At 40.6% G+C, this 24087-nt stretch overlaps 2 protein-coding genes across 2 annotated transcripts; one reads left to right on the plus strand and one right to left on the minus strand.

Annotated features, from left to right (window-relative positions):
- Nucleotides 1–13521: 13521 nt before the first annotated feature.
- Nucleotides 13522–20879, minus strand: LOC137891680 (transmembrane protein 42-like). Its single transcript, XM_068736413.1, has 3 exons — nt 20679–20879; nt 16364–16510; nt 13522–16223 (listed from the first exon to the last, which is right to left on the minus strand). Exons 1-3 carry the CDS (start codon nt 20874–20876, stop codon nt 16080–16082), a joined length of 489 nt encoding a protein of 162 aa, XP_068592514.1. The 5' UTR covers nt 20877–20879; the 3' UTR covers nt 13522–16079.
- A 506-nt stretch (nt 20880–21385) lies between these two features.
- kiaa1143 (KIAA1143 ortholog) lies at nt 21386–24083 on the plus strand. The gene is made up of 3 exons (XM_068736038.1): nt 21386–21621; nt 21959–22109; nt 22337–24083. Exons 1-3 carry the CDS (start codon nt 21508–21510, stop codon nt 22624–22626), a joined length of 555 nt encoding a protein of 184 aa, XP_068592139.1. The 5' UTR covers nt 21386–21507; the 3' UTR covers nt 22627–24083.
- Nucleotides 24084–24087: the final 4 nt, after the last annotated feature.

A 24087-nucleotide genomic window follows, 5' to 3' on the forward strand; every position in this document is an offset into this window, starting at 1 on the left:
CGTGCTTGAGCTAATTACTAATGTTTATAAACACACAGACTCACAGACTCTCCAACTGCTGCGTCGTCACCATGGGAACCAATGACACACACACACACACACACACACACACACACACACACACACACACACATTCTCTCTCTTTCTCTGTCTGTCTGTCTCTCTCTACACACTCAGTACATATAACTGTCTGTCTGCCTCACTCACTCACTCAGTACATATAACTGTCTGTCTGCCTGTCTCACTCACTCACTCCATATAACTGTCTGTCTGCCTGTCTCTCTCTCCAAATCACTCAGTCAAATGTAACTGTCTGTCTGCCTGTCTCTCTCTCCCACACAGTCAGTCCATCTGACTGTCTGTGTGCCTGTCTCTCTCTCCCACAGTCAGTCCATCTGACTCTCTGTCTGCCTGTCTCTCTCTCCCACTCACTCAGTACATATAACTGTCTGTCTGCTCTTCTCACTCAATCCAGATGACTGTCTGTCCACCTGTCTCACTCACTCACTCAGTACATATAACTGTCTGTCTGCCTGTCTCACTCACTCACTCAGTTCATATAACTGTCTGTCTGCCTGTCTCTTTCTCTCCCACACACTCCCATGATCTGTTCTTCAAGTCATCCTCCCTCTCCAGTATTAATATTGGAGCAATAGGGGCTATGGTTATGGGGTTTTTGGGGTTTTGTTTGACAGGTGTTTCCCAGTCTTTTCTCATGAAAAGGCAGCCAGGCTCACAGGTGTTCGTACTTGAGCTAATTACTGATGTTTATAAACACACAGACTCACAGACACAAGCCTCACTCTATCTCTCTGTGTGTGTCTCTCTCTCTCTGCGTGTGTATCTCTTATACAGTCATTCAGGTATTAGAGACTTTTAAAGGACCCCCCCCACACACACACCATTTTAAAGTACAAGCCCCACCGAATGAATTTCAACTGAAATGCTTTTGATGAAGCCTGTCATTTAATAACCTGTTTGTGTTTATCTAACATTATGATTCAGTCTCCTCTCCTCCTGCCTAACCCACCCAGCCCCACCCTTTCAAAATAAAAGCTCCTTGGATTAACTGTATTTCAACATTAAGCTCAAAATTAGGCTTTTTTTGTTGAAATAATTAATGCTCTTAATAATACTACGACAACTACTACTACTGCTGCTACTATTTCTAGTATTACTAATACTGCTACTAATACTACTAATACTACTTCTGCTACAATTTTTTGTTGTTGCAACTATTACCACTACTACTACTGCTATTATTACTACCACTACTGCTCATATGACCAGTACTACTATTACTTATACTACAACTGCTACTACTGCTGCTATTCATGCTACTACCAATACTGATACTACTACAGCTAAAAGTATGAATGCTACTAGTATTTCTACTACTGCTATTACTGCTACTTCAAATACTGTCATTACTGTTACTCATACTACTACTTCTTCTACTACTACTACAGTTATATTAAATACAACAACCAATACTACAGCTATTACTACGACTACTTCTACTACTTCTTTGAATTACTAATACTTCTACTACTAATAATACTTCTACTACAACTACAACTTCTACGACTACTTTAAATATCTCTATTGCTACTAATACTTCTACTTCAAACAATACTTCTACTACAACTACAACTTCTACTACTACTACAAATATCACTACTACTACACATTGTTTAAGCCACAGAAACCATTCAAATATAAAAATGTTCAGCTCTTTCAGGAGAGGGTGATATGACTTTTCATATTTATAATCTTTACATTTTTGAATTATTAAGCTTTTTGCAATTTGTTTTGAATGGGATATCTATGGAGAAAATCTTCAAATCCTGTTAAACTTCAACTTTCAAAGCCTTCTTCTTTCCCATATTTTCAGCTACTGACACCATAGTTAGACGTGTCAACTAGAAGGGTTTTCAGCAGTGCAGTTTCAATGCTTTTGGGCTTCAACATTTTTCAGACAGGTACTCTCTCATTTCTGTATTTTCAGCAATGTTTTTGCAATTCATTTCAGCTTTCAGCTTTCAGCATTCCAACGCATTTTCAGCAGGAAATGCATTTTCTAGTTCTTCAACTTCTATTTCTTCCGTACGTATTTTGGCACTTAATAACTTCAGCATCTTTTCAGCTACAGAAACCATTCAAATATGACAATGTTCAGCTTTTTCAGGAGAGGGGTGCTATGTCTTTTTATGTTTCTAATCTTTCAATTTTTTTAATTATTAAGCTTTTTGCAATTTTTTTTTGAATGGGATGTCTATGGAGAAACTTTTCAAATCCTCTTAAACTTGTTCAACTTTCAGATCATTCTACTTCCTCATACTTTCAGCTACAGACACCATTTAAACTTTCAAATGTTGAGAAAACCCTGATCAATGATTGTATGTTATAATCATTTTGATATTTTTTATACTTTTTGAGCTGTAGCAATTTTGCTTTTATGTGTTTTTCAGTCCTTTTCTGCTTTTATAATGGGTGTGTATTGTGCAGCTTAGAGTGCGTGATATCATCGCTAGAGTGAAGAGAAGCTTGAGATTCCTGTGAAAAAAATATTTGCCTTTTGCGACTGACTCCTCAATTTTCACTCTACATGCATAATTTTTGGATGGAAACGTAGCTAAACTTGTCCTTGTCGTAGACATATGACTGTGGAATCTCACAGATTTACACATTTGGCACAAAAGCCTTTACTTGAGAGGAAAACCAACTTTCTCCTCCATAGACCCCAATGTTAAAACGTACTTCCAAAAAGTCTTACACAGACAACCGTACCCCATTTCTAAATCGCCATTGAAGCCACTTTTTTTTACACTACAGACACAATTTTCACATGATCTGTTCTTCAAGTCATCCTCCCTCTCCAGTATTAATATTGGAGCAATAGGGGCTATGGTTATGGGGTTTTTGGGGTTTTGTTTGACAGGTGTTTCCCAGTCTTTTCTCATGAAAAGGCAGCCAGGCTCACAGGTGTTCGTACTTGAGCTAATTACTGATGTTTATAAACACACAGACTCACAGACACAAGCCTCACTCTATCTCTCTGTGTGTCTCTCTCTCTCTGAGTGTGTATCTCTTATACAGTCATTCAGGTATTAGAGACTTTTAGAGGACCCCCCCCCCCCACACACACACCATTTTAAAGTACAAGCCCCAACAAATGAATTCCAACTGAAATGCTTTTGATGAAGCCTGTCATTTAATAACCTGTTTGTGTTTATCTAACATTATGATTCAGTCTCCTCTCCTCCTGCCTAACCCACCCAGCCCCACCCTTTCAAAATAAAAGCTCCATGGATTAACTGTATTTAAACATTAAGCTCAAAATGAGGCTTTTTTTGTTGAAATAATTAATGCTCTTACTAATACTACGACAACTACTACTACTGCTGCTAATATTTCTAGTATTACTACTACTGCTACTAATACTACTAATACTACTTATACTACAACTTTTGTTGTTGCAACTATTACCACTACTACTACTGCTATTATTACTACCACTACTGCTAATACTACCAGTACTACTATTACTTATACTACAACTGCTACTACTACTACTACTGCTGCTATTCATGCTACTAACAATACTAATACTACTACAGCTATTAGTATGAATGCTACTAGTATTTCTACTACTGCTATTACTGCTACTTCAAATACTGCCATTACTATTACTAATACTACTACTTCTACTACTACTACTGTTATATTACATACAACAACCACTGCTACAGCTATTACTACGACTACTTCTACTACTTCTTCTAATTACTAATACTTCTACTACTAATAATACTTCTACTACAACTACAACTTCTACTACTACTATAAATATCTATAATGCTACTAATACTTCTACTTCAAACAATACTTCTATTACAACTTCTACAAATATCACTACTGCTGACATTTTTTAAGCCACAGAAACCATTCGAATATCAACATGTTCAGCTCTTTCAGGAGAGGGTGATATGACTTTTCATATTTATAATCTTTACATTTTTGAATTATTAAGCTTTTTGCAATTTGTTTTGAATAAGATATCTATGGAGAAAATCTTCAAATCCTGTTAAACTTCTTCAATTTTCAAAGCCTTCTTCTTTCTCATACTTTCAGCTACAGACACCATAGTTAGACGTTTCAACTAGAAGGGTTTTCAGCAGTGCAGTTTAAATGCTTTCGGGCTTCAACATTTTTCTGACAGGTAGTCTCTCATTTCTGTATTTTCAGCAATGTTTTTGCAATTCATTTCAGCTTTCAGCATTCCAACGCATTTTCAGCAGGAAATGCATTTTCTAGTTCTTATTCTCCATCTTCCACATCAAAGTTTGCCGCGAAACTAGTCACACAGCGTTGCCAACACCTCCTCAAAAAGTAATTCAACACATGCGGCTTGATCGGGAATCGTGAGCTATGACTTTTATAAGAAATTCGTCCAGCGGTTTCCCCGAAAATCGCGATCTACGATGAAAAATCGGCCCATTGACTTGAATGGGATTTCGGCGTGAAGAAAGCAAAAAAATCATGCATAATTTTTGGATGGAATAGTAGCTAATCTTGTCCTTGTCGTAGACACATGACTGTGGAATCCCACAGATTTACAAATTTGGCACAAAAGCCTTTAACTGAGAGGAAAACCAACTTTCTGCTTCATAGAGACCAATGTTAAATTTGACTTCAAGAACATCTTCCTGTCATTTAATAACCTCTGTTTGTCTGTTTCATGCATTCTGATTCTGTCTCCTCTCCTCCTCTCTCTCCCACCCAGCCCCACCATTTTAAAATAAAAGCCTCATGGATTAATTGTATTTAAACATTAAGCTCAAAATTAGGCTTTTTTGTTGAAATAATTAATGCTCTTACTAATACTGCGACAACTACTAATACTGCTGCTAATATTTCTAGTATTACTACTACTACTACTGCTAATACTACTACTACTTCAACTACAACTTTTGCTGTTGCTACTACTACTACTACTGCTATTACTGCTACCATCAATATTATTACTACCACTACTGCTATTACTACCACTACTATTACTTATACTACAACTGCTACTACTACTACTGCTATTCATGCTACTACCAGTACTAATACTATTACAGCTATTAGTACCACTGCTACTAGTACTACTACTACTGCTATTACTGCTACTTCAAATACTGCCATTACTATTACTACTACTACTACTTCTTCTACTACTACTGTTATATTAAATACTACGACCACTACTACAGCTATTACGACAACTGATACTACTACTTCTACGACTTCTTCTAATTACTAATACTTCTACTACAACTACAACTACTACTACTACGACTACTACAACAAATGTCACTGCTGCTACTGCTAGTACTTATTCTAATGCTACTAATACTTCTACTACTAACAATACTTCAACTACAACTTCTACTACTACTACTGCTACTACAAATATCACTACTGCTACTAGTACTTATTCTCATGCTAGTAATACTTTTACTACTAATAATATTTAATGTACAACTACCACTACTACTATTACTACAAATGCTACTACTACTACAACAAATGTCACTACTGCTACTACTAGTACTTATTCTAATGCTACTAATACTTCTACTCTAACTACAACTTCTACTACTACTACTACAAATATCACTACTGCTACTACTAGTACTTATTCTAATGCTACTAGTACTTCTACTCTTACTAATACTTCTACTACAACTTCTACTACTACTACTACAAATATCACTACTGCTGACATTTTTTAAGCCACAGAATCCGTTCAATATCAAAATGTTCAGCTCTTTCAGGAGAGGGGTGATATGACTTTTCATATTTGTAATCTTTTTTTTGAATTATTAAGCTTTTTGCAAGTTTTTTTCAAAGGGATATCTATGGAGAAAATCTTCAAATCCTGTTAAACTTCTTCAACTTTCAAAGCCTCATTTCTCATACTTTCAGCTACAGACACCATAGTTAGACGTTTCAACTAGAAGGGTTTTCAGCAGTGCAGTTTAAATGCTTTCGGGCTTCAACATTTTTCTGACAGGTAGTCTCTCATTTCTGTATTTTCAGCAATGTTTTTGCAATTCATTTCAGCTTTCAGCATTCCAACACATTTTCAGCAGGAAATGCATTTTCTAGTAATAATATTCTTTCGGGTGGACGGAAAGTTTGGCGCGCTTCTCCTCACACAGCGTAGCCAACACCTGCACAAAAAATACACCAAAACGTGCGGCCTGATTGGTAATGGTGTGCAATGACTTTTCTCAGAGATTCGCCCAGCGGTTTTCCCGAAAATCCCCAAAAACGGAGCAAAATTTCCCCATTGACTTGAATGGGGTTTCACCGTGAAGAGAGCTAAAAAAACACGTAACTTTGGACCCATATTGACCAGCCATATGTTAACATAAACAAATTATTCAAAGTTTAAAACCTAGACAAAACGATGGACGTTATTGAGCCAAATGGACATTTTGATAGCTAGCACAGTTTTGATGAAGTCACAGGTTAAGTTTCAGGAAAATTTTGGGTCCGTTTCAGATTTTATAATGGGTGTGTATTGCGCAGCTCGTTAAGTGCTAGAGTGAGGGCATAACTGTCAGAGTGGAGCAGAGCAGGACAATATTCTGTGATTTTTCCAAACAAAATGCTCCAGCTCCCACAATTTTTACTCTTTATACACCATTTTTGGCCAAAAAGTTTGGAAATGTTGTGCTGTCGCACACAGATGTCATTGGAATCCAACGGACTTATACATTTGGCTCAAAGAGCCGCAGAGCGACATGAACTCCAACCGACAGCTCCATTAGACTCCATGTTAAATCTGACCACTAATTTCTCAAAGAAAGCAGACGGTACCAGTTTTGTAACTTGCACTGGAGCTCACATTTTTAACACCACAAACATAAAAACCACATCTAGACGTTCGGCAGAGTCTTATCTTTCTCATGATACCATAATTTGGCATTTTGTTGTTAAAAGGAGGCAGGAGTTTTGTTCAAAATCACTGCTTACTGTAACGTTTCTTAATCAGTCTCCCTGTAGCACCAGGTGCATCATCACCATGGCAACCAGTTACACACACGCACGCACACTCTCTCTCCACACATGCACACACATGACTTGGAGATATTCAGTCAAAGGTATTGTTAGACCTCCTGTCTGTCTGTCTGTCTCTCTGTCTGTCTGTGCCTGTCTGCCTATCTCTATGTCTGTCTCTCTATGTCTGTCTGTCTCTCTGTGTCTGTCTGTCTCTCTCTGCCTCTCTCTCTGTCTCTCTGTCTGTCTCTCTCTCTTTGTCTGTCTGTCTAATATCTGTCTGTCTGTTGTAATGGTAATTTTGTACGTAGTATATACTTCTACTTAGTATATTGTATTCATGCATAAGTAATTTTGCTCTGAACTTTGTTGAACTTCACCGTGTCTCTGTTGTACAAGAAGGATTCTCCCTTGCCTGTTCACATAGATAACTAACTGTTGTATGAGAATGTTCCATGCCAAGGCCTTTGGGCCGCTTGTTTTGGTTGCTGGCTGTTTGTTTTCACTTGTTATTCCTATCAGTCTGAGACCAAAAGTCTGAGACCGAAATGTCTGTAACATTGGCCATCGGCCCCCACCTTTGCTCATTCTGTATAAAGAAAGCGTGTTCACTTTTTTCTTGGTTCTTCCTCACTGAGACTGTACGCATTCTGTTGTGATGATTGAATCTTCTCTGCGCAGAGAATAAATACTTAAAAGACAACCTGGTTTTTGGTATTATGTATTTCAGCATGAAAAGACTCACGCAAAGCGGGTATAGGAATATTTTCCACCACAATTGGCGCCACGAACAGTATCCCTTGTAAGATCGTCAGGAGCCAACAGGGATCGGTGAACTGGCCCTTCTGCCTCTGCGTACCTCCAGACAAAATTAAGAGAGAGAGGCCCGATCCCTGTCCTGATCGTCTTCACTGGGATCCGATCCTGAAGGACCCGTTGAGTCCAAATAACTACAAATTCTCATTTGGTGAGTCGCTGAAATTATAAAAATTAATCGTATGAGTGAAATGTATCCTGGAAGACCATATCGTGAGACTGAAAAGCAAATATGTCTGTTATTGTTCACATTGGGGTTTCTTTTATGTTGTTTTGTGGGGTTTATTGTGGACGTTGGTGCAACTCATATCTTAGCGTTTTTCTGAGCAGTGATGATTGGGTAGCTGGAAAACAAGGGTGAGTGTTTGGCATTTGGAGCTAAACACTGAAGTCCTTTGACCCGTAGATAACAAGGCAGGGATGAGTGTCTAGCGTTGCATGTTGCAGACCTTCGAGGAGGTAGACGTTGAGCACTGCAGTCCTTTGGCCTGTGAGACGAAAGTCTGTAAGTAAATGTTGTCTAGAGAAGAGGAGGACTGGAAAACAAGGATGAGTGTTTAGTGTTGCATGTTGCAGACCTTGGAGGGAGGTACGCTAAGCATTGAAGTCCTTTGACCTATGCTGGGAAACAGAGGTGAGCGTTTGGCGCCTGCTTTATCTTGGGGTTAGGCGTTAAGCGCTGAAGTTGCTTGACCAAAGAGACTAAGAGTCTGTAAGGAAGGGCTGTGTCTACAGAGAAGGCTTAGACTGGGAGTCTAGAGCAACGGCTTTTATTCAGATTGTGCCAAAAACGAATCTTGAAACTCACAGTGACGACTGTGTTTAAGAAATACACGCGTGTTTGACCCATATAAGTAAAAAGGTTAGCATATGGGGGCCAGAATAGTGCCAAGGTTACTCCGCCCTGATGGACCCAATGTCATGTTCATGAAAAACAAATATGGGGAGGTGAGTTGCCGGCATCCAAACAAATGGGTAAACGAAGATGGTTTTCCTGCGGGAGGTTTATTCAGTCTCAATTTGATACAGAAATTATACACAGAGTTGGGGAAAAAAAAGAAAAAAAAAGAATGATATGAAAAAAAATATAATAAAAATAAAGGTGAAACATTTGGAAATGATAAAAAGTCATAGAATGAGCCTGAGCAGCCTGATGCCATGGTCTTACCTCCAATAATAAAATACATGTGGGACAAAGATAATCAGACGGCCTAACAATTGGAAGAATGGATAAAATTGGGGTTCCCTGGAAAAGGCAATTTTAACCTACGACAAAAATTGGATCAACTCAAACCATGTCTGGAGCAGAGAGGAAAAGGCAAAGCAGAAACAGATGAAGTAATGTCCAAGAGGTAAAGAAAGAAACAGATGAATTTGAATAAGACACATACAACTGATAGAAAAGGAAAATATACTGCTGAACTTTTGTTTTTGTTTTTTGTTTTGTATTTGTTTTACATGGTCGAGTGGATCCTGATCTGGTCTCTGCAACGCCGCTGCTGTATGCTCCCCTGGCACAAACAACATGACAGCCAACACCCACCACTCAACACTCCGAGGATGAAGAAGGACGAGACTCATCAAAATCTACAGGCACCATGTCAACGCTCACAGCTACAAGCCCGTCAATGAACACTTGTGACAATATGAACCTGGATTATCTGAACGCAAGAAAAAGAGGACATTACAACAGAGAAAGAAGACGTGAAGAAGAAGAAGCCATGACTCATGTGGAGAGTTCAAAGAGCAACTTCACAGAATTAAAGAGAACTATGACCTCCTTTGTGCGTTATCATAAAAGATGTGCGGCATTCACACCATAATCCGCCGTAATCAACCTGGAATATGTTATATACGACAGAACTTTGTAAGAAGGCTTTCCTGCCATCTATGAATCTGAAAAACATCACACTAAAGAGAATTGTGTGATATGGAAGACTGCAACCATATTACAAGATGCTGAACACGCTGAGAAGCAGTACAACGACAGAGAACAAGCAAAGACTTTCGTCAGCTCAAACTTGAGGAGGCCCAGCTGACAATGTAATCAGGCCATGACAGGCAAGGAGGAAAATTGACTTTGGAAAACACACACCAGCTGAAAACTTTGTGTGCCATAAAAGTGGCAACTTGGACATTGTCTAAGGGACGGCCCACAATCTCCATGGCGGCAGGACTGGTGGGAGGGATCAATATCAGCAGTCAAGAGGGGAGGAGCAGGCGCAGCGGGGTGGGGTGGACCTCAGTGATGGACCATTTGACACACACACATTACAACACAGAGGGTGAGTTAACTTTAGATTCTGCCTATGACAAACTTGTACATCAATACACACATTAGAAACCATACAAACACCACTCACCCACATACCAGATTTTTTTGGTATTTTTTCTAAGTTTTTAGAAAGTTACCACAACACGTTAACTATTAAAGGTAAATATGTTACATTTTTGATTGGCTCAGGAGGCATACCAATTAGTGAAATGTACACAAAGCCCTTATCCTGTATGTTAGATAACATCACAGACAAACATTCATTTCTACTGTCTTATCACTACCCTATAAATTTGGTAGGTAGAGAAATTATGTATGATGGACATTTAATGGACAGAAAATGCTGCTGCTGTCTCCGTTTCTGTCTCCCACACAATCGGAGTTGTTTAAGAGGGAGTTCACACATGTGTCCTATGCACGAGGCCCATTATTGGAGGTGGAAGGACATGTCTGACTGGCTGCACAGTAAGACTCAACTCACTTCAGTAATAAGGGTGATGTATACAGAATAGAATATGATGTACAGTGGGGAAAAAAAGTATTTAGTCAGCCACCAATTGTGCAAGTTCTCCCACTTAAAAAGATGAGAGAGGCCTGTAATTTTCATCATAGGTATACGACTAGTTGAGTTTTTACCAAAAAGTTCTATTTTGGTTTCATCTGACCATATGACATTCTCCCAATCCTCTTCTGGATCATCCAAATGCTCTCTAGCAAACTTCAGATGGGCCTGAAGTTTGCTAGCTCAACTAGTCGTGTTTGGAAGAGAAAGAATGCTGAGTTGCATCCAAAGAACACCATACCTACTGTGAAGCATGGGGGTGGAAACATCATGCTTTGGGGCTGTTTTTCTGCAAAGGGACCAGGACGACTGATCCGTGTAAAGGAAAGAATGAGTGGGGCCATGTATCGTGAGATTTTGAGTGAAAACCTCCTTCCATCAGCAAGGGCATTGAAGATGAAACGTGGCTGGGTCTTTCAGCATGACAATGATCCCAAACACACCGCCCGGGCAACGAAGGAGTGGCTTCGTAAGAAGCATTTCAAGGTCCTGGAGCGGCCTAGCCAGTCTCCAGATCTCAACCCCATAGAAAATCTTTGGAGGGAGTTGAAAGTCCGTGTTGCCCAGCGACAGCCCCAAAACATCACTGCTCTAGAGGAGATCTGCATGGCTGACATCTGATTGGCTACGGATAGGTCCATGTTAAAAAAAAATGTATTTGTGAATCCGGCCAGGCAGGGGAGTCTCAAAAAACCCACCAACAAATGTGAAGAGATCCACAAAAAATACACACAAATTCACAAACAAAAAAAAACACACAAATGCATACAAATGCAAAAATATATTTGTTCTGCGTGCATTTGTGAGTCACATTTATTTGTAAATCTTTCTGTGTACAGACAGACAGACAGACAGACAGACAGACAGACAGACAGAGAGAGAGAGAGAGAGAGAGAGAGAGAGAGAGAGAGAGAGAGAGAGAGAGAGAGAGAGAGAGAGAGCGCGTGCGTGCGTGTCACTGGTTGCCATGGTGACGACGCAGCGCTTAGAGAGTCTGTGAGTCTGTGTTTATAAACATCAGTAATTTGCTGAATTAAGAACACCTGTGAGCTTGGCAGCCTTTTAATGAGAAAACACTGGAAAACACCTGTCAAACAAATGCACTTTATACCAAAACCATGAGTCCAATCACTAAAATAACTGGACCATGAGAGAGATAAGACTCTGCCGAACGCCTTAGTGTGGTTTTTATGTTTGTGGTGTTAAAAATGTGACTTCCAGCGCAAAGTACAAAACTGGTACCGTCTGCTTTCTCTGCGAAATTACTTTTCTGATTTGGAGTTCATGTCGCACTGTGGCTGTTTGAGCTAAATGTGTAAGTCCGTTGGATTCCATAGCCACTTTGTTGCGACCAGCACAACATTTCCAAACTTTTTGGCCAAAAATGGTGTATAAAGAGTAAAAATTGTGGGAATGGGAGCAATTTGTTTGGAAAAAAATCACAGAACATTTTCCTGCTCTGCTTCACTCTGACCGTGATGTCATCACTCTAGCACTTAACGAGCTGCGCAATACACACCCATTATAAAATCTGAAACAGACCCAAAGTTTTGCTGAAACTAAATCGGTGACTTCATGAAAACTATGCTAGCTAGCAAAATGTCCATTTGGCTCAATAACGTTCATCATTTTGTCTACGTTTTAAACTTTTAATCATGTTTCTACATTAAAGTATGGCTGGTCAATATGGGTCCAAAGTTACGTGTTTTTTTAGCTCTCTTCACGGTGAAACCCCATTCAAGTCAATGGGGAAATTTTGCTCCGTTTTTGGGGATTTTCGGGAAAACCGCTGGGCGAATCTCTGAGAAAAGTCATTGCACACCATTACCAATCAGGCCGCACGTTTTGGTGTATTTTTTGTGCAGGTGTTGGCTACGCTGTGTGAGGAGAAGCGCGCCAAACTTTCCGTCCACCCGAAAGAATATTATTACTAGAAAATGCATTTCCTGCTGAAAATGTGTTGGAATGCTGAAAGCTGAAATGAATAGCAAAAACATTGCTGAAAATACAGAAATGAGAGACTACCTGTCAGAAAAATGTTGAAGCCCGAAAGCATTTAAACTGCACTGCTGAAAACCCTTCTAGTTGAAACGTCTAACTATGGTGTCTGTAGCTGAAAGTATGAGAAATGAGGCTTTGAAAGTTGAAGAAGTTTAACAGGATTTGAAGATTTTCTCCATAGATATCCCTTTGAAAAAAACTTGCAAAAAGCTTAATAATTCAAAAAGTTTAAAGATTACAAATATGAAAAGTCATATCACCCCTCTCCTGAAAGAGCTGAACATTTTGATATTGAACGGATTCTGTGGCTTAAAAAATGTCAGCAGTAGTGATATTTGTAGTAGTAGTAGTAGAAGTTGTAGTAGAAGTATTAGTAAGAGTAGAAGTACTAGTAGCATTAGAATAAGTACTAGTAGTAGCAGTAGTGATATTTGTAGTAGTAGTAGTAGAAGTTGTAGTTGAAGTATTGTTAGTAGTAGAAGTATTAGTAGCATTAGAATAAGTACTAGCAGTAGCAGCAGGGACATTTGTTGTAGTAGTCGTAGTAGTAGTAGAAGTTGTAGTTGTAGTAGAAGTATTAGTAATTAGAAGAAGTCGTAGAAGTAGTAGTATCAGTTGTCGTAATAGCTGTAGTAGTGGTCGTAGTATTTAATATAACAGTAGTAGTAGAAGAAGTAGTAGTAGTAGTAATAGTAATGGCAGTATTTGAAGTAGCAGTAATAGCAGTAGTAGTAGTACTAGTAGCAGTCGTACTAATAGCTGTAGTAGTATTAGTACTGGTAGTAGCATGAATAGCAGTAGTAGTAGTAGCAGTTGTAGTATAAGTAATAGTAGTGGTAGTAATAGCAGTAGTGGTAGTAATAATATTGATGTAGCAGTAATAGCAGTAGTAGTAGTAGTAGCAACAGCAAAAGTTGTAGTTGAAGTAGTAGTAGTATTAGCAGTAGTAGTAGTAGTAATACTAGAAATATTAGCAGCAGTAGTAGTAGTTGTCGCAGTATTAGTAAGAGCATTAATTATTTCAACAAAAAAGCCTAATTTTGAGCTTAATGTTTAAATACAGTTAATCCATGAGGCTTTTATTTTAAAATGGTGGGGCTGGGTGGGAGAGAGAGGAGGAGAGGAGACAAAATCAGAATGCATGAAACAGACAAACAGAGGTTATTAAATGACAGGATTCATTCACAGAAAGGGAGACAGACAGACAGGCAGACAGACAGTTAGCTGGACTGACTGATTGAGAGAGAGAGACAGACAGGCAGGCAGATAGTTAGACGGACTGAGTGTGTAGAGACAGACAGACAGACAGACAGAGAGAGAGTGCGTGTGTGTGTCACTGGTTGCCATGGTGACGATGCAGCGGTTGGACAGTCTGTGAGTCTGTGTGTTTATAAACATCAATAATTAGCTGAATTACTGACACCTGTGTGCCTGCAGCCATTTCATAGAGAAAAAACTGGGAAACACCTGTCAAACAAAACCTAAAAAACCCCATAACCGTAGCTCCAATCGCTCCAATATTAATATTGAAGAACAGATAGTGTGAAAATGGTGTCTGTAGTGTAAAAAATTTGGCTTAAATTGGCTTTTTGGCGATTGGCTTTTTGAGGATTTAGAAATGGGATACCGTGTTCTGTGGAAGATGTTCTTGAAGTCAAATTTAACATTGGTCTCTATGAAGCAGAAAGTTGGTTTTCCTCTCAGTTAAAGGCTTTTGTGCCAAATTTGTAAATCTGTGGGATTCCACAGTCATGTGTCTACGACAAGGACAAGATTAGCTACTATTCCATCCAAAAATTATGCATGAAGATTGAAAATTGTGGAGTTAGTGGCAAAAGACAAACATTTTTTTCACAAGAATCTCAAGCTCCTCTTCACTCTAGCGGTGACATCACGCACTCTAAGCTGCGCATTACACACCCATTATAAAAGCAGAAAAAGACTGAAAAAAACATAAAAGCAAAATTGCTACAATTCAAAAAGTTTAAAAGATATCAAAATGATACAATCATTTGAAGCAGCATTCCAACAATTAAGAGAGAATAGAAGTCAATGAATACAAGCATATAGTATCTTGATCAAACAAAAAACACAACAGTATTGCACAAACAACTAAATCACCTAAAAACCACAGTTTAGTCAGGCATGTGTTTTTGATGCTAATTAATAGGCTAAAGAAAAAAGTTGAGTCTTTGGACAGGTTTTTATAAGGTATTGATGGAGGTGGAAGATCTAACTGTTAGTGCCAAACTATTCCACAATTTAGGACCAACAGCTGAAGAAGCTTGATCCCCTTTCTTGGCTTGTGATATGAGGGGTCGGGAGGTGGATCAGGGGATGAACAATTTAGAGATGTAACCGTGTGCCACTCCATGCAGTGCTTTAAAAACAAATGAAAAAATATCTTGAATGAATCTGTACTTCACTGTAACCAGTGAAAGAAGGCCAATACGGCACAGGTACCGGCTTCCTGGTACCTGTGCCGCTGCGTTCTCAACAAGTTCTGGGGCGACAGGGGGGGACTGATTCCTACAAAGAGAGAACTGCAATAGTCATGTCTCTAAATCTACAACATGCAGGAATGAAAGAGTCGATCAAATGTCGAAAAATCGAGAGCAAGTGGGTTAGAGGGACATCCAAGATGAATGTTAATATCACCTCAAATGCAAAGGTTATCAGATGTAGTGACCATGAAAGGACAAACATTCAGAGAATTCATCAATAAAAACATTCTGTGCACAAAGTCCAGGAGTTGACTGTTCAATCTTACACAGCGATATTTCAAAATGTGTTTATGAATCAGTCGCCGTAGGTTTGCAGATAAAAACTGTTTTTTGCTTGAGCTCCGATGACAGCCTGTGCACATCCATGTCCTTGTTGTGCCTCTTTAAACGTCAGGCCTTTTTCCAGATGTACATCCATTGTGTCTTTCACAGAGCTGAAACACTTTTTCAGTTAAATCCACTTTCAAACATTTTGCAGCACAAACACAGCAGCGATAAAGGCTTATCCACGACATGCTCGACGCTCATGGTTGCCGCCGACTTCAGAGTTCTGTGTGAGAGACTGATTTGAGTCCCAAAGCTGCACACGAATGCAGAGCGATAGGCGTCTTTTAATGTGGTGCAACAATGGTCCAGTGTGTGTGTTATTTATCCTTGATGGTGACCCCCCAAGATTAAGAAGCCCCCAAGTCTGGGTGATTTGGTTCCACGTTCGTTATGTGGTCAGCCAGGTGCTGCAGCGCCAGTTTTGAGGTGGGATGTAAGCGAGGAAAAGTCTCGAATTAGCTAGAACTGTGTGTTTTCTGCGGCAGAATGTACCATCAGCTCTGTGCGACGTGGTCTACCGTCTACCTCTGAGTGAGCTACGTTACTTGTCTTTTTTGCCCTCCTCCGGTGAATGTGTCCGAGGCGCGGATCCGTGAAGCACCAGCAGTCCGCACAGCGTGAGAGAGATTCCCGCCCACCACAGAGCTGCATGGCTCTCTCCAAAAATCAGCCACCCCAGGACGGCCTGGACACATGAACAGAAGATAGACCTTTAATCCTTTATGCTTCCGTGTCCATTTCCTTTCACAGACTCAGTACTGTTAGAAAGTTAATCGATAAAGTGAACAGCCTACAAGAGCCTCCATAAGAGGTGGAGATGCTTACTGAGGAGACAAAGTTGGATGCGGTGGTGGTGACCGTAGCCCTGGCCGAAGAGGAGCAGTGTCGGAGAGCCTTGGAGAAGAAGGTCCACATGACGGCGTTGCAGGTGAACAGCAGGCCTCCGCACAGCAGCCGCAGGGGGATGTGGAGCTGTAACAGTTCAGGAAACAGCAGTCAGCCACGCAACCACAGACGGCTGACAAATGTTTGTTTGTATATCATGTTTTAGCATTAGCTTATGTCATAACGACGTGATTATAAGGCGGTATGTTCTGTCTCCTCGGTGTAGGAATAACATAAGCTGGGTTGCAAATCACATACTTTTTATTTTTTAGTACATACGGCAGCTGCCTTTACAAAGTGCGTACTGTTGCATGCAGCATGCATGTAATTGGGACATACTACTTCGTCATTCCGTGGGACCCTGAACTTTGACTCTCTTACTCTTATATCTGCTGCGCAAAGGATTGTGGGTCAGTATAACCAGAAAAGCATGTTTAGTGTGTCGGAATGTAGTAGAACATTCTTTCGGCATACTGCATTTGACACACTATGTAATGGGACATACTAACTTTGCATTCCAATGCAGATACTATCATACTGTTTAGTATGCCAGAAAAGGATTTAGTATGTCCCAATACATAGTATGTCAAATGTAGTATGCCAAAAAATACCAGGATGATCTACTACAGCTGTTCCCAAACTTTTTAGGCCACGCAACCTCTTCTACATCCCAACTGGGTTCATGCACCCCCAATCCCCCACACCTTTTGTATATATACCTGCGTGCGTACTCTGCTAGGGATTCGTGGGTGGAGCAAGAGACAGCTAACTGCTCAGGGGTCTGTGGATTGCAGAAGCCGGCGAATCCTCAGCTGAGATTTGTACTCTGTATTCACAAAGCTTTTTACTTTATTAAATACGCTTTATTATAAGTTTTGATCCAAGACGTCCTTTGTTTCTCCGGAAGTTCTTCATAGAATACAACATCCTCCAATTTCGATATAAAAAATGTAAGGGGCTTTTGACTTGCACTGGCATGCTGGGTGTTCAGGTGGCGATGTAAATAAGAGGGCTTCAGACAGCTGTTAGTCAGAACCTCACTGCACACTACCCACTGTGGCTTTGGGCAATCTGCATTGCCAATCCAAGTGAAGCCCAGACCCAGATCATTTTCACCATATTTCCTCTTTTTTTTCCCAGTCTGATGCCCACTCTCGTTTCCTCTTTTTTCACCTTGACTCCGCGATGGGCCTATGTGCTCCCAATTTGTCTGTGCTATCCCTTCCTCCTTTTCGGTCTCCTCCGTCTCATCTTTCTCTGACTCCTGCTCAATTTCTTCTGCTGGTCTCTCCCCAACGCACCTCTCCGTTTCTCTCGCCTCCGATTCCTCACTCTCTCTTTGTCCCTCTCCTCTTTTATGACTGATAGCTTCAGATGTCCCACCAGACAGTTTCCCTGATTTCAGCCTGTTTAGCATATTTGCATGAATGTTGCTGAATGAATGAAGTTTTTTTTAAATTATATTTAATATTAACTATTACACCATTAGACCACCGTTACATTTTTCCTCTTGTGCACCCCCTAGAGGCAGCTTGCGCACCCCACACTTTGGGAATCCCTGATCTACTACATCCAGACTGTATATAAGAAGTGGACATAGTAATCATGACGTCACCCATTGGTTTGTGGACCTTTGAGGCCTCGAGTATGGCAATTTGGCCGTTGCTATCTTGGCTTTTTTGCAACCAATAACCAGAAGTTATCATATTTGGAATGCAGAGTGGCTCTGGTAGTGGCAGCGACCTGTCAATCACAGTAAGCCCGCCCTAAAGCATTGTTGGATCTGACCATGTGCTCGGAGACAAAGAAGTCTGAGTCTGCCGATTCTGCAGGCAAGGCCCAGTCTGAGGCTACATCCATACTACTCCGTTTTTGTTTGGAAACGGAGTTTTCAAACAAAAACGATCTTCGTCCACACAGCGTTTCAGCCATCGTTTCTGAAATGATCTCCATCCACACCACACGCCTGGAAACCAATATCACGTGACTCTTCACGTACACTGGGCATGCGCCGATGTAAACAGGAAGTAGATTGTCGTATTTTGTAACTAAGCAACCAGAGTAATAAAGTAGTCTTTAATGATCGTAAGTAAGTACGTGTTTGATACTTAAGATCTTCTCTCAAATCTTCCTCTATAAACTCAAACAGATACAGTTCGTGGAAAGTTTAATAAGTTTTATTTTTCAGACTTAACGTTGGTTACAGCGCTGCGGGTCTCTCTCTCCCTCTCTCCGCTCACTGATCTCTCTCTCTCTCACGCTGCTCACTGATCGCTACAATAACAGCTGTTTCCTCCAGACTTTAACTGGACAACAGCTGCTAGTAAAGACAACAAGGTCAGCAACGCCTGTAATCAGTTGTCCGCATTAAATTAACCTGGTAGTCGATCGCGGGTGTCTATGTCATCGTTTCCAAACTTATGCGTTTCCGTCCGTCCACACGAATACGCTACCCGGAGTTTTCAAAGTTATCCGGCTTCGGGATCGTTTCTAAACTCCTCCGTTTACGGTGCTCGAAAACGCCGGCGTAGTGTGGATGCTCAGTGTAAACGTAGCAAAACATGTGCGTTTCCAAACGAAAACGGAGTTGTGTGGATGTACTCTGATTTGGTTTGATAAGCACCAAACCCCCACTACGAAGAAATTCACATTAAGGTGTTAACTCGTCATCCAAATGCAACTCTGCAATGTAATTGGCAGAGGGCTACCAACAGCCAGGACCCCTGCAGTTCTGCATTGTTTCCATAAAACAGTTTCTTCCTCTCGGCTCCTTGCTTATTCCTCTGACCCCTGGTCGGACAAGGAAGCATGAACGCAACGTTTGCTCCCTTTTAAAAGAAATCCTAGGTATTTTAACAGTTTTATATTCGCTGGACAAATCGACTGGACTGTTTGTTTTGTTTGCATCCTGGACGAGGAAGAGAACACTTTTCCCGCATAAGTGAAGAAACGGACTTCTTCAGAGAGAGAGAACCACATTTCTCCTCTCCACCCAAGTCGACTTTGTTCCAGCCGTAAGGACGGAAATTCCCTTAACGGCCCAAAGAGAGTTTTATCACAGTGCCGCACTGACTGAGTTCCACCGACAACTCAGAAGAACCGCATCAATCGCCACGATTGCGACTAAGGCGAATAGAGTCTGGGTAGATTTAGTCTGTGTTTCATTATCTTGTTTTGTGTTGCTTAAAGTACTGTCATTTTTATAACGTGGTGTATGCTTAATAATTGCCGAGATTAGCGATCGAGATCGTCAATGTTGTGTAGAAGTCACCGTGTATTTCATACCACTGAATTTGTGTCTAAATGGTTCACCGCTCGCGGAGGCGAAAGTTGTTTCTCATCAGTTCAGAGGTCAGAACTGCGGCTGTGCAATCAAAGAGTTGCCGGCTTTGTTTCTGTAGCTGAGAGGACAATCTTCCGTACTCCACCGCGGCGGGGAGGATCTTAATCTTGTTTTTGGAGGATTTATTTGTTTTGTTTGCTTTCTCTCTTCTTTTACTAACCCACATACACATATAGCTTTAAGCTAATGTAGCTTCGGGGTGTGCTAACAGCTTCAGGCACATGTAGATAACGAGAGTTATATTGTCTACCGCCATCTTGTGGTCTGGCGAGAGACATCGCCACATTTCAGATTACGTCATACGTGGTCTGAGCTGTTCTGTTTATCGTTTGGTTATTGGTCCCTGTTCGCAGGTTGGTGCCCCGTTATTATTAATAATCATCAATAATTCTATTGATGATGATAATTTAGTTTTCTTAAATGCTGATAAATCAAACACGTTCCTTTTCGTTCCCAACAGCACACTCCTCTTTATGGTCTATTTGACTCTAAATGGACCATAATTTACCAAATGAACATCATGCTGTATTGAAGAAGACTTGAAACTAGAGATTGAGACCATAAACTCATGTTTACTGAGGTAATAAATCAAGAGAGAAGTCGGGTCATTTTCTAATAGACTTGTTATGAGGAAGTATAATGTAAAAAATATATATATACATAATGCAACAGTGTGTACTTTGTCAGAGCAGCTGCAGTATGTACTAAAAGTAAAAAGTAAAAGTATGAGATTTGGAACGCAGCATAAATATTTTCCTGGCATACTGAATAGTATGCTAGTATGGGTACTGGGACACCCAGTTCACACGAATGAGAGTTCTGTGTTCCAGGGGTAACAAAACGGGTGTTACTGTATTTGTTTAGACTGTTGTGTATGTCCATTGAACTGCCAGTACGTAAAGTTCGTCTCACCCAGTCACAGGCTGAAGTTCCACCGTGTGTTTGAGTCCAGCCGCTGAGCCCCGACTCACACATGTCTCTCAAGTAGTCTGCACCGAGTGACAGCTTGGCAGACAACGAGGCAGCGGCACCCAAAAAGCCCGCTAATAATGCATACACAGACCCTGAAATCATGTTTGAATGACACACTTTACCGGAAGAGGAGTCCATAGTAGTTACACCGCTTATAGCAGTGTCAAGATATAAACACACGTATGACAGACCGTGGTAGAGATTTTCAAAACAAAATCCGACTCGAAACCGATAGCTACACAGCATAGACCCCGCACATGTAAAGGATACGAGAACCAAATATTACATGCATTTAATTATATTTTTTTGTCATTTTGTGCAGTGTCTTCCGAAAGTGTCGCCTTCGGTGCAGCTGTATTCATAATGACAGTAACGTTTACTGAAGGTGTCTGGAGATGCCACACAAAAGTAAGGAAATATTTACTTCCAAAAATACTTAAGACCTTGTCAAAATCCATTAACCTTAGTCATCTATCTTAATCACAACAGCAATGTTCGGTTCCCCGATATTTGCCACACGACGAAATGTAGTTGTTTTCGCCTCCACTAAAAATTGACGCTTTTATTTTGAAGACAACTTCCGATCCTATTGTCGCCGTCTTTACTTCACTTCCACAGCATTAACCAATCGCAGTAGCGTCAGAAGTCACGTGACTAGCAGTGGCCCATCTTAATGACGTATCTTGTGTTTTGGTGAGACTCTGCTTATCGAAAAATATATTTAGGGCCTGTATTTCATTTGGGTGTCTGCTGTATTTCTCCTTTTGCGATGAACAAAAACAAGGCCAGCGGCGTGTCGTGGGTAAAGCCAGCGGAACCGTCCTTTCTGAAGAAGTTTAAAAATGATGTTGGCTATAAAGAAGGACCGAATGTTGACACTAAGGTATGTGGCGGGTTGGCTAGCTCGGGTAACGATAAGCTAGCTGCACATATTTCGTTAACGTTAAAGTTAGCTCATTTGAGTGGAGTCGCAGCGGTTGCTGTCTCTTCTACCAGCTTTGTGTTATATTGTAGTGGGTTTTAGTGGCAGTCTGCTGATTAAATAATTCACTAGCATTGAAACAAGACGCAACCACGCGCATTGGACCCACGAGCCGCTTTCCCTTCTCTCATCCACTGTAACGTCGCGGTGAATGAACCTCTATTAAACGGGACTAGTGCACTCATAGGCTGGGTGTCCCGCTAAAGGAAACCCTTTTTGTCTCTTTTATATCTCCCAGCGCCAGGTGATGCCGACACTGGATGACGACAGCGGGAGTGATCGGGAGGACGAGTTACCTCAAGTTGTGGTTCTAAAAGGAGGAGACTTGAGCGCAGAGGACGTGAAGAAGATCAAGGGCGAAACGCGTCCTGCAGGTGGCACAGAGAAAGGTAAAACGGACCGATCATCAACCATTTATCGTAATGTAAAGTGGGCCTTGTTTGTTTTAATAGACATGCAGTGTGTCAGTTAAATGTTTTAATCACATCGCTGCTGATAGGCTCAGTGTTATACTACAAGCATCTAAAATTAAAAACCAGTCTTTGCACACTAATTGGAATAAAAAACAAAACAAAGTTGGTTTTGATGATTTGCACACATCCATCCTGCCTCGCAGATGACGAACCTCCTGCCGACGGTAAAATCCTGTTCAAGAAACCCGCCAAGCGCTCCTCCTCCGACAAATTCCAGGGCATCACAGCCAGCTCCAGCAAAAAGAAGAAGAAGAGCGATGGGGGACAGAAGAAGAAGTTAGAGCAGGAGGAGGAGCAGCAGGAGGTAGAGGAGGAGGAGGCAGCGGAGAAGAAGGAGGTGGCAGCGGAGAAGGAGGTGGTGAAGTCTGGAAAGACAATGAAAAATAACAGCCTTCTGTCATTTGGAGGAGACGAGGAGGACGAGGAGGACTAAATGTTGTTCCACTGTTACTGAGCCTTGTGACAAGACGAGTCAAAGTGTCGTTTGAATATTAATGCTCAAAATGTTTCATAATATTGGCCAATAGGAACGGGGGGGGGCATTAACAGACATTGTATTCTAAACAGATACTGTCTTGAGTTTATCAATACAGCCTGTCCATTCTGTAGTTGTTGTTTTTTTTAATAAAGGACACTGCCAGTATTTGTTCACGTCTAAGCCCACTGACTACAAATAGACCATTGCTGACAACTGCTCTATTAATTTTAGTACAAGTGATTCAATTGGCTTCATCAATCAGACTGAACATCTTGATTACCCAGATTTAGATTTTATTTAACTCCACTTGGTACATTCGGAGAGGCTCAGACAGCGTCAAACAGGAACAGCTAGGGCTCACAGCTTCAGTACGAGGCAACACTCGTCTTTTTAAAAAAAAAAAAGGTTATGTTGACTTTGACTGTTTACCTACCTCAAACAAGTTTCAAGTCTCTATAAATTGTGAGTTTGTGAAAGCTCTTTGAGACATTTTTACTTTAGAAATATTGAGCTATACCAGTAAAGTTCACTTGAAGTTGATTTTTAACACTGAAACCCGTGTAAAAACCTTTGGTCAACAGAAATTTAGGCAATTTGTAGTCAATGGGCTGAAAAAAAATAAGGGGGAAAAAGAACCAGTGTGATCCTGTGTGTGGTACGTCCTTTTTCAAACATCTGGCAAGAGAACATCTGCAGTAGTCAGTGAAACAGTTAAAAATATAAAATGAGAGCAAGGCTGCTTTTGCCGTTTGAAGGTGCTCCTCAAAACATTCGGTTGGCAGTTCTACGCAAACTATGCAATTTATTCTGATAAATGGAAATCAAGCAACTCCAGGTGCAAACACTGGGTGATCGTTTGATTAAATGAGTTTGATTTTTCTGCCAAATTTTACCAGTCGTCGATCACCTGGGTGACTGCAGTTATTTGCAATACAATAACAAATTGACACTCTTTTATGACAAAAAAGAAAGTAGTATTCTTGAGGTTGAATCCAAACAGTGACGTACTTTTGATGACTTTTTTTTCCCTGTGCTCTTGGTGCCTTCCACTTTAACAATAAAGCAATGCCACTCTCCACCTCAGAACACATTTTACAGAGGCTCCTCACACATGCGTGTTAAGATCATCAGCCCCCGTCTGTCCGTATCTCTCCGTGGTGTTGTCACAACTGTACGTGTGGTTTTTTTGCGAGTAGCGTGGACGTGCTCATTGTAGAATTCTTGAATGCATTCGATGATGTATTGAATGTATATTGTAGCTTCGACAACGGAGCTGTAACAGTTTGTGTAGAAACCATGCATTCTTGTCAATGCAATTGTACGTATGTATTTGTTTTTATTGTGTGCATTTTTTAGAGAATGGTCGCGGCTGTAACATTTTAAACTGTGTTAAATAAACTGAACATCCTGTATCAT

This window comes from Cebidichthys violaceus, unplaced genomic scaffold, assembly GCF_023349555.1.
Source record: "Cebidichthys violaceus isolate CVI_PGR_0920_01 unplaced genomic scaffold, fCebVio1.0.p SCAF_7, whole genome shotgun sequence".
Taxonomy (NCBI): Eukaryota; Metazoa; Chordata; class Actinopteri; order Perciformes; family Stichaeidae; genus Cebidichthys; species Cebidichthys violaceus.

Excerpts from the sequence above, each read along its gene's own strand:
- LOC137891680 (XM_068736413.1), bottom strand. The coding sequence starts at position 20,876 with ATGGACTCCTCTTCCGGTAAAGTGTGTCATTCAAACATGATTTCAGGG. Across the intron at positions 16,511-20,678 it reads GAACTTCAGCCTGTGACTGG|CTCCACATCCCCCTGCGGCT; the intron begins GTGAGACGAACT and ends GAACTGTTACAG. Across the intron at positions 16,224-16,363 it reads CATCCAACTTTGTCTCCTCA|GCCGTCCTGGGGTGGCTGAT; the intron begins GTAAGCATCTCC and ends TCATGTGTCCAG.
- kiaa1143 (XM_068736038.1), top strand. The coding sequence starts at position 21,508 with ATGAACAAAAACAAGGCCAGCGGCGTGTCGTGGGTAAAGCCAGCGGAA. Across the intron at positions 21,622-21,958 it reads GACCGAATGTTGACACTAAG|CGCCAGGTGATGCCGACACT; the intron begins GTATGTGGCGGG and ends TATATCTCCCAG. Across the intron at positions 22,110-22,336 it reads TGCAGGTGGCACAGAGAAAG|ATGACGAACCTCCTGCCGAC; the intron begins GTAAAACGGACC and ends CCTGCCTCGCAG.